The sequence below is a fragment of the Pristiophorus japonicus genome, chromosome 10 (genome assembly GCF_044704955.1).
Source record: "Pristiophorus japonicus isolate sPriJap1 chromosome 10, sPriJap1.hap1, whole genome shotgun sequence".
Classification (NCBI taxonomy): Eukaryota; Metazoa; Chordata; class Chondrichthyes; family Pristiophoridae; genus Pristiophorus; species Pristiophorus japonicus.
The window spans coordinates 217,740,204-217,753,716 of NC_091986.1; the positions used below are offsets into that span (position 1 = coordinate 217,740,204).

The window sequence follows — 13,513 nt, forward strand, 5'->3', positions numbered from 1 at the left end:
CGACATCAGGAGACTTGCGGCACCGTGTGATTTTGGCACGCACCTTAACGAAGCATTGCGAGACATCTTCGTTCTGGGAATTGGCCACGAGGGCCTCCTTCACAAGCTATTATCTGCCGACACCACAGTCAACCTGCAGAAGGCCATCAGCATCAGTCAGGCATTCATGGCCTCGACCTGCAGCACCAAGCAAATTATTCATCCTGTGGACTCAAACCCAGCAAGTACTGTACACAGAATGGTGCCTTTCACAGGCAAGACTGTAGAACGTGGCTCTGTCCAGGGCAGAGAGCACAGACCTCAGGGTTCCAGAACTCAGAGTCCACCGAGGGGTGCTGATCGAGTAGCACCATGCTGGCGTTGCGGAGGAAACCATAGGGCTCACCAGTGTCGGTTTGCGGAGTACGTGTGCAAAGCCTGTAACACGAAGGGCCACCTCCAGCGTATGTGTAAAAGAAACACGACTCACCGTCTAGCAGAGGAGTCGGTAGATGACTTTGAATCCAGATGATTTGGCCAGAGAGGCAGCTCAGCCCCAAGAAGAAGTGTATGGAGTGTATACCTGCACCACCACTTGTCCTCCAGTGAAGATGGAAGTCGTGATAAGCGGCGTTCCAGTCTTCATGGAAGTGGACACGGGAGCGAGCCAGTCAGTGGTGAGCCAGGATGCCTTTGAGAGGCTATAGAACGAAAAACGACCCGAGCTGGTTCCAGTACAGGAAAAGTTGCGCACCTACACCAAGGAGCTGATCCCAGTCCTTGGTAGTGAGGATGTAAGTGTAATCCATAATGGCTTGGTGCACAAGTTACCTCTGTGGATTGTTGCAGGTGATGGTCCAACGCTACTCGGAAGAAGGTGGATGGGGAAGATCCAGTGGAAATGGGAAGACCTCTTCACTCCAGAAATCGATGTACCCAGTGCTCAGAGGCAGAGAACAGACCAGCGCAGCACCTGAGGCACAGACAGTCCACCACGACTGCGTGGCAATGATCCGACCGGAACGACCTAAAAGCATCTTCCCGGCTCCAGTGGCAGGACTCCTGGGGAGGAAGATCGAATTCACAGGCACTCTTCCAGCTTTTGTGGCAGAGTCGCGGGAGAGAAGGATCAAGGCAGTCGACCTCGAGGACAGAGGCAAGGTGGAGTCCCTGCTGCAGCGAGGGGCAGCGTGGCCTGGTAGGGTTCTCTTAAAGGAGACCTGCAACCAACTGAACTTAAAGAGACATTGTATGCATGGTAATCAATGTAACGAACCGATTAAGAATGTAAAGAACAAAATGGTGTTGCGAGATGTCGGGAATAGAATGTCCCCAAAAGTAGCAAGCGAGCGAATTCGGGAGGGTAAAGGCGCTGATTCTGATGCCCTGCCCCAGGTGTCCCCACAAGTTATAGGCCAGCGACCTCAGGAGGGTGAAAGCACTGATCCTGATACCCTGCCCCAGGTCTATCCCACGCTGCAGGCACCCGATGGCACTATTCGCCACCGACCTGGAAACGAAAACGTCACCAATACGCGAAGTCGGCCGCCGTTGCCCACCACCCGGGTGGAGACGGCCCAGCCCCCAGACCCAGTCGCTACCTCGGCCATATCCGGGAGTGAAAGGTCAGAACCAACGAGTTCCCCAAACGGGACCTGGAACAGCCAGGTTCCCAACACCGTTAGAGAGCAGGCAGAAGATTGTGCAGCCCTCAAAGGAGGACAGGGAGGCCACACACATCTGTGGCTCTGCCCACCACTAGGCAACGGCAAAGGCCCTGAGTCCTGGCAAGATGAGTGAACCAAGCCCACCCCGCTAGCAGGGGGCTCAGTGCCACCATCAGATGACTAGGACCCCGTCCGGTTGCTCTGGAACTAGTGTCCTCGCATACCTCAGTACTGACCATGACTGAACCACGAATGCAATCTACCCAATCCTGACGCACGACCATAAAATGTAACGAATGTAAGACACTGAACCAAGGTGTCACGATACAAATTGTAAAAAAAATATATATTTTTCTTTCTTTATACTTGCACTGTGTCTGATCATGTATGTTAATGTAACGGGCCAGCTGCATGATCTCGCTGTGGGGGGAAATGGATGTATGTAGCCATGGACACACACATGGATCACACCCAATACCCACTGGAACCTCCACTGCATCATCGAACCATCCAAACTGGTAACCACTACACAACGCTGTGGCAAAAGGACTTGGGGGTTAACAGGGAGAGAGCCAAGCCAAAGCACAGCCAAGGGGCAAGGGTTATTGGCACTTAAGTCTGGGGAGAGCTAAGCCAGAGCACATAGTGCAAAGGTAATCGGCACAAAGGACTTGGGGGAGAGTGATGTTATATATATTCATAAATAACATAGATATACTCTCTGTGTAGTCACTGCATAAGATGGAGACTTGTTTACCTGATGTACTATCAATAAGGTCCACACTGTGTATATACTATGCTGGCACCACTAGAGGGTGCAACTGGTGGAGACCGGGGTTTCCTGCCCTGGTGGCAGGGACTGTATAAAAGGGGAGCCACCATGCGGCTGCCTCAGTCTGGAGTTACGAATAAAGGACCAAGGTCACTGCAGTTTGAGTACAACACATTGCCTTGTGTTCATAGGTACATTACAGACATAACAGGAGGGATATAACTCTGCTCACGAGCTGTGTTTGCTTTTATTGCAGATCTTCCTGCTGACATACCCACCGTGTCGAGTTACCGTGATTCTCTTCAGGTGAGCATTACTTTACCTTTTGATTTCTTATTGTGCGAGAGCAGGATAGATAACATCAAATGTAACATGAAAGAAAAAGGAAGACTTGCATTAATATAGAGCCTTTTATGACCACCGGACACCTCAAAGCGCTTTACAGCCAATGAAGTACATTTTTGGAGTGCAGTCACTGTTGTAATGTGGGAAACCCCAGGACCACACTCGACCAGCTCCGCTGGGCAGGCCACATTGTCCGCATGCCGGACACAAGACTCCCAAAGCAAGTGCTCTACTCAGAACTCCTACACGGCAAGCAAGCCCCAGGGGGGCAGAGGAAACATTTCAAGGACACCCTCAAAGCCTCCCTGATAAAGTGCAACATCCCCACCGACACCTGGGAATCCCTGGCCAAAGACCACCCTAAGTGGAGGAAGTGCATCCGGGAGGGCACTGAGCACCTCGAGTCTCGTCGCCGAGAGCATGCAGAAAGCAAGCGCAGGCAGCGGAAGGAGCGTGCGGCAAACCAGTCCCACCCTCCCTTTCCTTCAACCACTGTCTGTCCCACCTGTGACAGAGACTGTAATTCCCGTATTGGAATGTTCAGTCACCTGAGAACTCACTTTTAGAGCGGAAGCAAGTCTTCCTCGATTTCGAGGGACTGCCTATAATGATGTTGATAAGAAAGCGCGGCAGCCTACTTGCACACAGCAAGCTCCCACAAACAGCAATGTGATAATGACCCAGATAATCTGTTTTTAGTGATATTGATTGAGGGATAAATATTGGCCCCAGGACACCGGGGATAACTCCCCTGCTCTTCTTCGAAATAGTGTCGTGGGATCTTTTACATCAATCAAGGGAGGGCTACAGATTCAAAAATCATTAAAAATACCAACGCAGATTAACAAGGCCATAAGCAATGCAACAAAACACGGGAGTTCATATCTAGAGGAATAGAATTGAAAAGCAAGGAAATTATGTTAAACTCGTATCGAACCTTGGTGAGACGACACTTGGAGTATTGGGAACAGTTCTGGTCTCCATATTACAAAAAGGATATGGAGGCACTGGGGAAGGTGCAAAATGGATTTACAAGGATGATACCAGAACTGAGGTTATAACTCTCAGGAAAGATTGAACAGACTGAGACTCTTTTCTCTAGAAAAGAGGCTGAGGGGTGACCCGATAGAGGTCTTTAGTCTAAGGATAAGGGGTAAGCCATTTAGGACCGAGATGAGGAGAAACTTCTTCACCCAGAGAGTGGTGAACCTGTGGAATTCTCTACCACAGAAAGTTGTTGAGGCCAATTCACTAAATATATTCAAAAAGGAGTTAGATGTAGTCCTTACTACTCGGGGGATCAAGGGGTATGGCGAGAAAGCAGGAATGGGGTACTGAAGTTACATGTTCAGCCATGAACTCATTGAATGGCGGTGCAGGCTTGAAGGGCTGAATGGCCTACTCCTGCACCTATTTTCTATGTTTCTATGTTTAAAATTATGAAAGGGTTTGATAGGGCAGAGGGGGGGTGATCAGAACTAGGTGCGATAAATATACGACAGTCACTGAGAAATCTAATGGGGAATTCAGGAGAAACTTCTTTACCGAGAGAGTGGTGAGAATGTGAAATTTGCTACTCGGAGCTCCGACACAGCAAGCGAGCCCCAGGTGGGCAGAGGAAACGTTACAGGGACACCCTCAAAGCCTCCTTGATGAAGTGCAACATCCCCACCGACACCTGGGAGTCCCTGGCTAAAGACCGCCCTAAGTGGAGGAAGAGCATCCAGGAGGGCGCTGAGCACCTCGAGTCTCGTCGCCAAGAGCACGTGGAAGCCAGGCGCAAACAGCGGAAGGAGCGTGCGGCAAACCAAGCACCCCACCCACCCGTCCCTCCAACCACCGTCTGCCCCACCTGTGACAGAGACTGTAGGTCCCGCATTGGTCTCATCGGTCACCTGAGAACTCATGTTAGTGTGGAAGCAAGTCATCCTCGATTCCAGGGGTCTCCCTCAGAAGAAGGAGTTCTCCTTAATTCCATTGGTTATAGCCTCTGATTTACAGTGCTGTCTGACTCCTCCGCAGTTTGTTTCCTGTCACTCTCTCTCGCTTTAAAAATGCTTGCAAACGGGCAGATGGAGCCCTGCTTATCAGATCGAGCACTCCTTATCAGATTCGTAAAGCTGTTTATGTCTAGACCATAAATTAGCAGAAACAAATGATGCAGGCTGGTAAGGACACAGCTACACCCTTCGCTTATATCTGACTGGCTTTGGTTTATGGGAGGGTGTGAATAGAATTACCTCATTTTTTTTTATCAGCTCAGCCATTCCAGCAGTTTGTATAGTTCTGTGCTTATAAAGATTGGCTGCCACCTTCATGTAGTTAACAACAACAACGTGTATTTATCTAGCGCCTTTAATGTAGTGAAACGTCCCGAGGTGCTTCACAGGAGTGTTATAAGATGAAAAATTTGACACCGAGCCACATAAGTAGAAATTAGTGCAGATGAGCTTGGTCACAAAGGTCATTTTTAAGGAGCGTCTTGAAGGAGGAAAGAGAGGTAGGGAGGTGGAGAGGTTTAGGGAGGGAGTTCCAGAGCTTGGGGCCCAGGCAGCTGAAGCCATGGCCACCAATGGTGGAGCGATTATAATCAGGGATGCTCAGGAGGGCAGAATTAGAGGAGCGCAGACATCTCGGGGTTGTGGGGCTGGAGGAGATTACAGAGATCGGGAGGGACAAGGGCCATGGAGAGATTTGAAAATAAAGATGAGAATTTTGAAATCGAGGCGTTGCTTAACCGGGAGCCAATGTAGGTCAGTGAGCACAGGGGGTGATGGGTGAGTGGGACTTGGTGCGAGTTAGGACACGGGGCAGTGAGCACAGGGGGCGATGGGTGAGCGGGACTCGGTGCGAGTTAGGATACGGGGCAGTGAGCACAGAGGGTGATGGGTGAGCGGGACTCGGTGCGAGTTAGGACACGGGGCAGTGAGCACAGGGGTGATGGGTGAGCGGGACTCGGTGCGAGTTAGGACACGGGGCAGCGAGCACAGGGGGTGATGGATGGTGGGGACTCGGTGCGAGTTAGGACACGGGGCAGCGAGCACAGGGGGTGATGGATGGTGGGGACTCGGTGCGAGTTAGGACACGGGGCAGCGAGCACAGGGGGTGAAGGATGGTGGGGACTCAGTGCGAGTTAGGACACGGGGCAGCGAGCACAGGGGGTGATGGGTGAGTGGGACTTGGTGCGAGTTAGGACACGGGGCAGTGAGCACAGGGGGTGATGGATGGTGGGGACTTGGTGCGAGTTAGGACACGGGGCAGCGAGCACAGGGGGGCGATGGGTGAGCGGGACTCGGTGCGAGTTAGGACACGGGGCAGCGAGCACAGGGGGTGATGGATGGTGGGGACTCGGTGCGAGTTAGGACACGGGGCAGCGAGCACAGGGGGGCGATGGGTGAGCGGGACTCGGTGCGAGTTAGGACACGGGGCAGCCGAGTTTTGGATCCCCTTTAGTTTACATAGGGTAGAATGTGGGAGGCCGGCCAAGAGTGAGTTGGAATAGTCAAGTCTCGAATTCTAGGTCAAATCTTTTTATTTCAGTGTAGTTGGCTGGGAGAGGGAAAGGTTGAAAGATGATCAGCGCTCCCATTTAACCTGCACAGCCGCACAGTTGTCTGGAGGTCCCGCCCAGCCCGACTCACCGGATTTTAAATGCATAAACTGCGCTTGCATGTCCCAGAGAAAAATAGAAGGAATATTGGAGCTGGTACGATTGCTGCTTTAGGAACTGGATATCATCATCTTAGGCGGTCCCTCGAACGAGGATGACTTGCTTCCACATGAATTCACAGATGTTTCGATGAAGCACCCGATGTTCCAGTCCTGAACTCCAATTGAAGGGGGTGGAAGATGCCTGTGCGTGGATTTTTTTAACATGTGGTGACCGTTGCACACCAGCCACCACACGGGCTTGACAGAGCTAGGGCTATAAGAAATAGGAACAGGAGTCGGCCACTTGGCCCCTCGAGCCTGCTCTGCCATTCAATAAGATCATGGTCTACAGGGCTGTAGTAATACCTGCCCTCCTGTATGGCTCATGTACAGTAGACACCTCAAGTCGCTGGAGAAATACCACCAACGATGCCTCCGCAAGATCCTGCAAATCCCCTGGGAGGACAGATGCACCAATGTTCGCGTCCTCAACCAGGCCAACATCCCCAGCATTGATGCACTGACCACACTCGATCAGCTCCGCTGGGCAGGCCACATTGTTCACATGCCAGACACGAGACTCCCAAAGCAAGCGCTCTACTTGGAACTCCTTCACGGCAAACAAGCCAAAGGTGGGCAGAGGAAACGTTTCAAGGACACCCTGATCTCCACCGACACCTGGGAGTCCCTGGCCAAAGACCGCCCTAAGTGGAGGAAGTGCATCTGGGAGGGCGCTGAGCACCTCTAGTCTTGTCGCCGAGAGCGTGCAGAAATCAAGCGCAGGCAGCGGAAGGAATGTGCGGCAAATCTGTCCCACCTTCCCTTTCCCTCAACGACTATCTGTCCCACCTGTGACAGGGACTGTGGCTCTTGTATTGGACTGTTCAGCCACCTAAGGACTCATTTTTAGAGTGGAAGCAAGTCTTCCTCGATTCCGAGGGACTGCCTATGATGATGAGGGACAAGGATGAGAGCAGCAGGCTCACGGGAACACCATCACTTCCAAGTTCCCCAGCAAGGCACACGCACTAGCCCCGACTTGGAAATATATCGGCCGTTCCTTCAACTTCGCTGGGTTACAATCCTGGAATTTCCCCACCAATGTTCCCTTTGAGCTGTGCCTCTCAGCCTGCTTTTCAGTGCCCAAACCACGCATGCTCCCTTCCTAACAACACTGTGGGAGCACCTTCACCACACGGACTGCAGCTGTTCAAGAACGTAAGAATTAGGAGCAGGAGTCGGCCATTTGGCCCCTCGAGCCTGCTCCGCCATTCAATAAGTTAATGGCTGATCCGATCATGGACTCAGCTCCACTTCCCCGCCCACTCCCCATAACCCTTTACTCCCTTATCGCTCAAAAATCTGACTATCTCCTCCTTAAATATATTCAATGTCCCAGCTTCCACAGCTCTCTGGGGCAGAGAATTCCACAGATTTACAACCCTCTGAGAGAAGAAATTCCTCCTCATCTCAGTTTTAAATGGGCGCCCCCTTATTCTGAGACTATGTCCCCTAGTTTTAGTTTCCCCTATGAGTGGAAATATCCTCTCTGCATCCACCTTGTCGAGCCCCCTCATTATCTTATATGTTTTGATAAGATTACCTCTCATTCTTCTGAACTCCAATGTGTGTATAGGCCCAACCTACTCAACCTATCTTCATAAGTCAACCCCCTCATCTCCGGAATCAACCGAGTGAACCTTCTCTGAACAGCCTCCAATGCAAGTACATCCTTCCTTAAATACAGAGACCAAAACTGTATGCAGTACCCCAGGTGTGGCCTCGCCAATACCCTGTACAGTTGTAGCAGGACTTCTCTGCTTTTATACTCTATCCCCCCTTGCAATAAAGGCCAACATTCCATTTGCCTTCCTGGAGATTTCATCACAAGAGCTCCCGCTGTGCCCCACCCCCACACTCCCGCCATTGGTCCATCCTCCAGGCTCACCACCACCTTCTCCAGGGGCAATTAGGGATGGGCAATAAAAGCCGGCCTTGCCAGCGATGCCCACATCCCGTGAATACATTTTAAAAATCTTGCTACACCCTTGCCACCAATTAGCCACGAGAAAGAAGTGACCTTGTTTACTGTACATACGCAATGGAACAATCTGGAACCTTCAGCTGGAGGGATGTGTCAGTACTTTGATGCACGTTCAAGAAGTAACAGTATCTGTGTGCTCCAACTTCCGGCTGGCCTCCCTTTTTGCAGCCTGCCAGTTTTAATGCATGCTATTTTCCATTTTCATCCCTCGCTTGAGGCTCGAAGAAGAATTTCTGCAACTGATTGATTTCTCTGCACCGTCAAACACGATGGCCCAGTACCTCTTAACAAAAAGAAAGTCTTTGCATTTATCTAGCGCCTTTCATGACCTCAGGGCGTCCCAAAGCGCTTTACAGTCAATGAAGTACTTATTTTTTTGAAGTGTGGTCACTGTTGTAATGTGGGAAACGCGGCAGCCAATTTACGCACAGCAAGCTCCCACAAATAGCAATGTGATCATAGAAACATAGACAATAGGTGCAGGAGAGGTCATTTGGCCCTTCGAGCCTGCACCACCATTCAATATGATCATGGCTGATCATTCCCTCAGTACCTCTTTCCTGCTTTCTCTCCATACCCCTTGATCCCTTTAGCCGTAAGGGCCATATCTAACTCCCTCTTTGAATACATCCAATGAACTGGTGTCAACAACTCTCTGCGGTAGAGAATTCCACAGGTTGACAACTCTCTGAGTGAAGAAGTTTCTCCTCATCTCAGTCCTAAATGGCCTACCCCTTGTCCTAAGACTATGTCCCCTGGTTCTGGACTTCCCCAACATCGGGAACATTCTTCCCGCATCTAACCTGTCCAATCCCGTCAGAATTTTATGTTTCTATGAGATCCCCTTTCATTCTTCTAAGCTCCAGTGAATACAAGCCCAGTCCATCCAATGTCTCCTCATATGTCAGTCCTGCCATCCCGGGAATCAGTCTGATGAACCTTCGCTGCACTCCCTTAATAGCAAGAATGTCCTTCCTCAGATTAGGAGACCAGAACTGAACACAATATTCCAGGTGAGGCCTCACGAAGGCCCTGTACAGCTGCTCCTATACTCAAATCCTCTCGCTATGAAGGCCAACATGCCATTTGCCTTCTTCACCGCCTGCTGTATCTGCATGCTAACTTTCAATGACTGATGTACCATGACATCCAGATCTCGTTGCACCTCCCCTTTTCCTAATCTGCCACCATTCAGATAATATTCTGCCTTCGTCTATTTACCACCAAAGTGGATAACCTCACATTTATCCACATTATACTGCATCTGCCATGCATTTACCCACTCACCCAACCTGTCCAGGTCACCCTGCAGCCTCTTCGCGTCCTCCTCACAGCTCACACTGCCACCCAGCTTAGTGTCATCTGCAAACTTGGAGATATTACATTCAATTCCTTCATCTAAATCATTAATGTATATTGTAAATAGCTGGGGTCCCAGCACTGAGCCCTGCGGCACTCCACTAGTCACTGCCTGCCATTCTGAAAAGGAACCATTTATCCCGACTCTCTGCTTCCTGTCTGCGAACCAGTTCTCTATCCACGTCAGTACATTACCCCCAATACCATGTGCTTTCATTTTGCACACCAGATAATCTGTTTTAGTGATGTTGATTGAGGGATAAATATTGGCTCCAGGACATCAGGGATAACTCCCCTGCTCTTCTTCGAACTATTGGCAGTGGAATCTTTTATGTCCACCTGACAGAGCAGTCTCATAAGAAAGACTGGCCCTCTGACAGTGCGGCGCTCCCTCAGTACTGCCCCTCCGACAGTGCGGCGCTCCCTCAGTACTGCCCCTCCGACAGTGCAGCGCTCCCTCAGCACTGCCCCTCCGACAGTGCAGCGCTCCATCAGCACTGCCCCTCCGACAGTGCAGCACTCCCTCAGTACTGCCCCTCCGACAGTGCAGCGCTCCCTCAGCACTGCCCCTCCGACAGTGCAGCACTCCCTCAGTATTGCCCCTCCGACAGTGCAGCACTCCCTCAGTACTGCCCCTCCGACAGTGCAGCACTCCCTCAGTACTGCCCCTCCGACAGTGCGGCACTCCCTCAGTACTGCCCCTCTGACAGTGCAACGCTCCCTCAGTACTGCCCCTCCAACTTGCAGCGCTCCCTCAGCATTGCCCCTCCGACAGTGCAGCACTCCCTCAGTATTGCCCCGCTGACAGTGTGACGCTCCCTCAGTACGGCCCCTCCGACACTGAGGCGCTCCCTCAGTACTGTCCCTCCAACCGTCTGGCATTTCCTCAGTACTGCCCCTCCAACAGTGCAACGCTCCCTTAGTACAGCCGCTCCGACACTGAGGCACTCCCTCAGTACTGCCCCTCCGACAGTCTGACGTTCCCTCAGTACTGCCCCTCCAACAGTGCAACACTCCCTCAGTACTACCCCTCCAACAGTGCAACACTCCCTCAGTACTACCCCTCCAACAGTGCAACACTCCCTCAGTGCTGTCCCTTGGACAGTGTGGCAGTCCCTCAGCACTGCACTGGGAGTCTCAGCCTAGGTTTCTGTGCTCACGTCTCTGGAGTGGGACTTGAACCCACAAGCTTCTCCGAACCAAGGGTGCTACCCACAGAGCCACGGCTGACGTGTATCTTGAGCTGGACTGCACGGCCCGAGACAGTTACTCTCTCTGTGGTGCACTGAGAAAATCGAGGCCAGACCTCGGTTTATTTCACATCAATTACCATGCAAGCCTCCAGTGAATTAGAAAGTCGTTTGTGCCAAAGATTCCAGGAGCAAGAAGTCAGCCAGCAAACCCCCAGGCAGTGTTCCTACTGGCAACATCTCCGAGGAGCCTCTGGGTGGGAGGAACCTTTAAAAATACATTCAACTGTTTACAAGCATGGTGCTATAATGTGCAAAGATGTGCTGTTGATTGTGCAAATGCTATCGGCAAGCTCCAAAATAAGTGCATATGTGTATGTGTTAGGCCACTAACCCATTGTCAGAAGGTGTGCATTCAAATCCCACTCCAGGGACTTGAGCACATCAATCTAGGCTGACACTCCTGTACAGTGCTGAGGGAGGGGCAGTACTGAGGGAGGGCTGCACTGTCGGAGGGGCAGTACTGAGGGAGAGCTGCACTCTCGGAAGGGAAGTACTGAGGGAGCGCTGCACTCTCGGAGGGGCAGTACTGAGGGAGCGCTGCACTGTCAGAGGGGCAGTACTGAGGGAGCACTGCACTCTCGGAAGGGCAGTACTGAGGGAGCACTGCACTCTCGGAGGGGCAGTACTGAGGGAGCGCTGCACTCTCGGAGGGGCAGTACTGAGGGAGCGCTGCACTGTCAGAGGGGCAGTACTGAGGGAGCACTGCACTCTCGGAAGGGCAGTACTGAGGGAGCGCTGCACTCTCGGAGGGGCAGTACTGAGGGAGCGCTACATTGTCGGAGTGCCGTCTTTTGGATGAGACGTTAAACCGTGGCCCCGGCTGCTCTCAGGTGGATGTAAAAGATCCCACGGCAGTATTTCAAAGAAGAGCAAGGGGAGTTCTCCCCGGTGTCCTGGGACCAATATTTATCCCTCAATCAACATCACTAAAACAGATTATCTGTCGTTATCACATTGTTGTTTGTGGGAGCTTGCTATGCGCAAATTGGCTGCCGTGTTTCCCACATTACAACAGTGACTACACTACAAAAAGTATTTAATTGGCTGTAAAGTGCTTTGAGAAGTCTGGTGGTTGTGAAAGATGCTATAGAAATCCAAATCTTTCTTTTTGTTCTGCCAGTTAATTAGATCCGTACCCCCACTTCATCTGCCCGCCTTTATCCATAGCCCTTGATGCCCTGACTGAATAAACACAGTCGCTCTCTGTCCTCAAAAGGTAATGGCCCACACCACCTCCCAGTCACACACCATCCTGACTTGGAAATATATCGGCCATTCCTTCGTCGTCGCTGGGTCAAAATCCTGGAACTCCCTCCCTAACAGCACTGTGGGAGCACCTTCACCACACGGACTGCAGCAGGGCTTTCAGAGACACGGCACTCTGCCCCCGAGTCGGCTGCGGTGCGTACGAGACTGTCACCCATCTCCTTCGGGATTGCGCCTTTGCAAGGCAGGTCTGGAAGGAGATGCAGTGGTTGCTGTCGAGGTTCATCCCGAGCAGCTCCGTAACACAGGACTCTGTGCTCTCCGGGCTGTTCCCAGGGACACACACCGAGACTGACATCACCTGCTGCTGGCGGGCCATCAACTCGGTCAAAGACGCTCTTTGGTCTTGCTGAAACTTGCTGGTCTTCCAGAGCAAGGAGATGTCCACGTCTGCGTGTTGCAGACTGGTGCAATCCAAGATCCAGGATTACGTGCTGAGGGACGCACTTAAAATTGGTGCAGTCGCCGCAAAGGCACGGTGGGGAAGGGCCACAGTTTAAAGCCCTTCTGCCACGGTAAACCCAGGGGCAGGAATCAGTACAAAACCCCCCTCGGGCTGCAATGGTAAACCCTTTGTATACATAGAGCACCATGATCTGAAAACACCTATGTAGTGCCATGTATAATCCAAGCTCTGTTTAGTAATGTATGTTGCAAAGAAATGTAACTGTACCTTCACCCATTCCGTGTACCGTATAGTGCCACATGTAAGGTAATTTGATGACTGTATTACAATGTATCCTGGATTGTACTGAATTGTACCTCGAAATGTAAAGCAAGCAAATGTATTGTATGGAATTGCCGTCAGCATCCAAATGTATTGTATGAATCGCTGACCGCATCCAAATGTACTGAACTGCTTTCCAATGTATCGTGCAAATTTTTACATGAATAAAGTATATTTTGAAATTTAAAAAAACACGGACTGCAGCTGTTCAAGAAGGCGGCTCACCACTTTAATGTATTTGCTTCGTGGGTTCTTTGCTTAAGAATTCACAGCAACACATTGCTATTAAGAACTAGTTGGTTTATTAGCAAAAGGTTTAACAATCACACTACACATTATCAGTTCATCCACCAGGCTCACAACCACCTGCCCCATCATGGATCCCCCGAACCCAAGTGGCTGGGGTTTTATTGAGTCTTGTGAACATCACGTGACTGTCTAAACCACTCC

The 13,513-nt window shown here is 51.2% G+C and overlaps 1 protein-coding gene across 1 annotated transcript in view; it reads left to right on the forward strand.

Annotated features, from left to right (window-relative positions):
* The window catches only part of LOC139275297 (transmembrane protein 164-like), a 94,989-nt gene that overhangs the window by 34,955 nt on the left and 46,521 nt on the right, over nucleotides 1-13,513 (forward strand). The window contains exon 2 of the mRNA XM_070892569.1: nucleotides 2,675-2,724. Within this exon, the coding sequence (XP_070748670.1) occupies nucleotides 2,675-2,724 (50 nt within the window). The remainder of the gene's footprint in view (nucleotides 1-2,674; nucleotides 2,725-13,513) is intronic.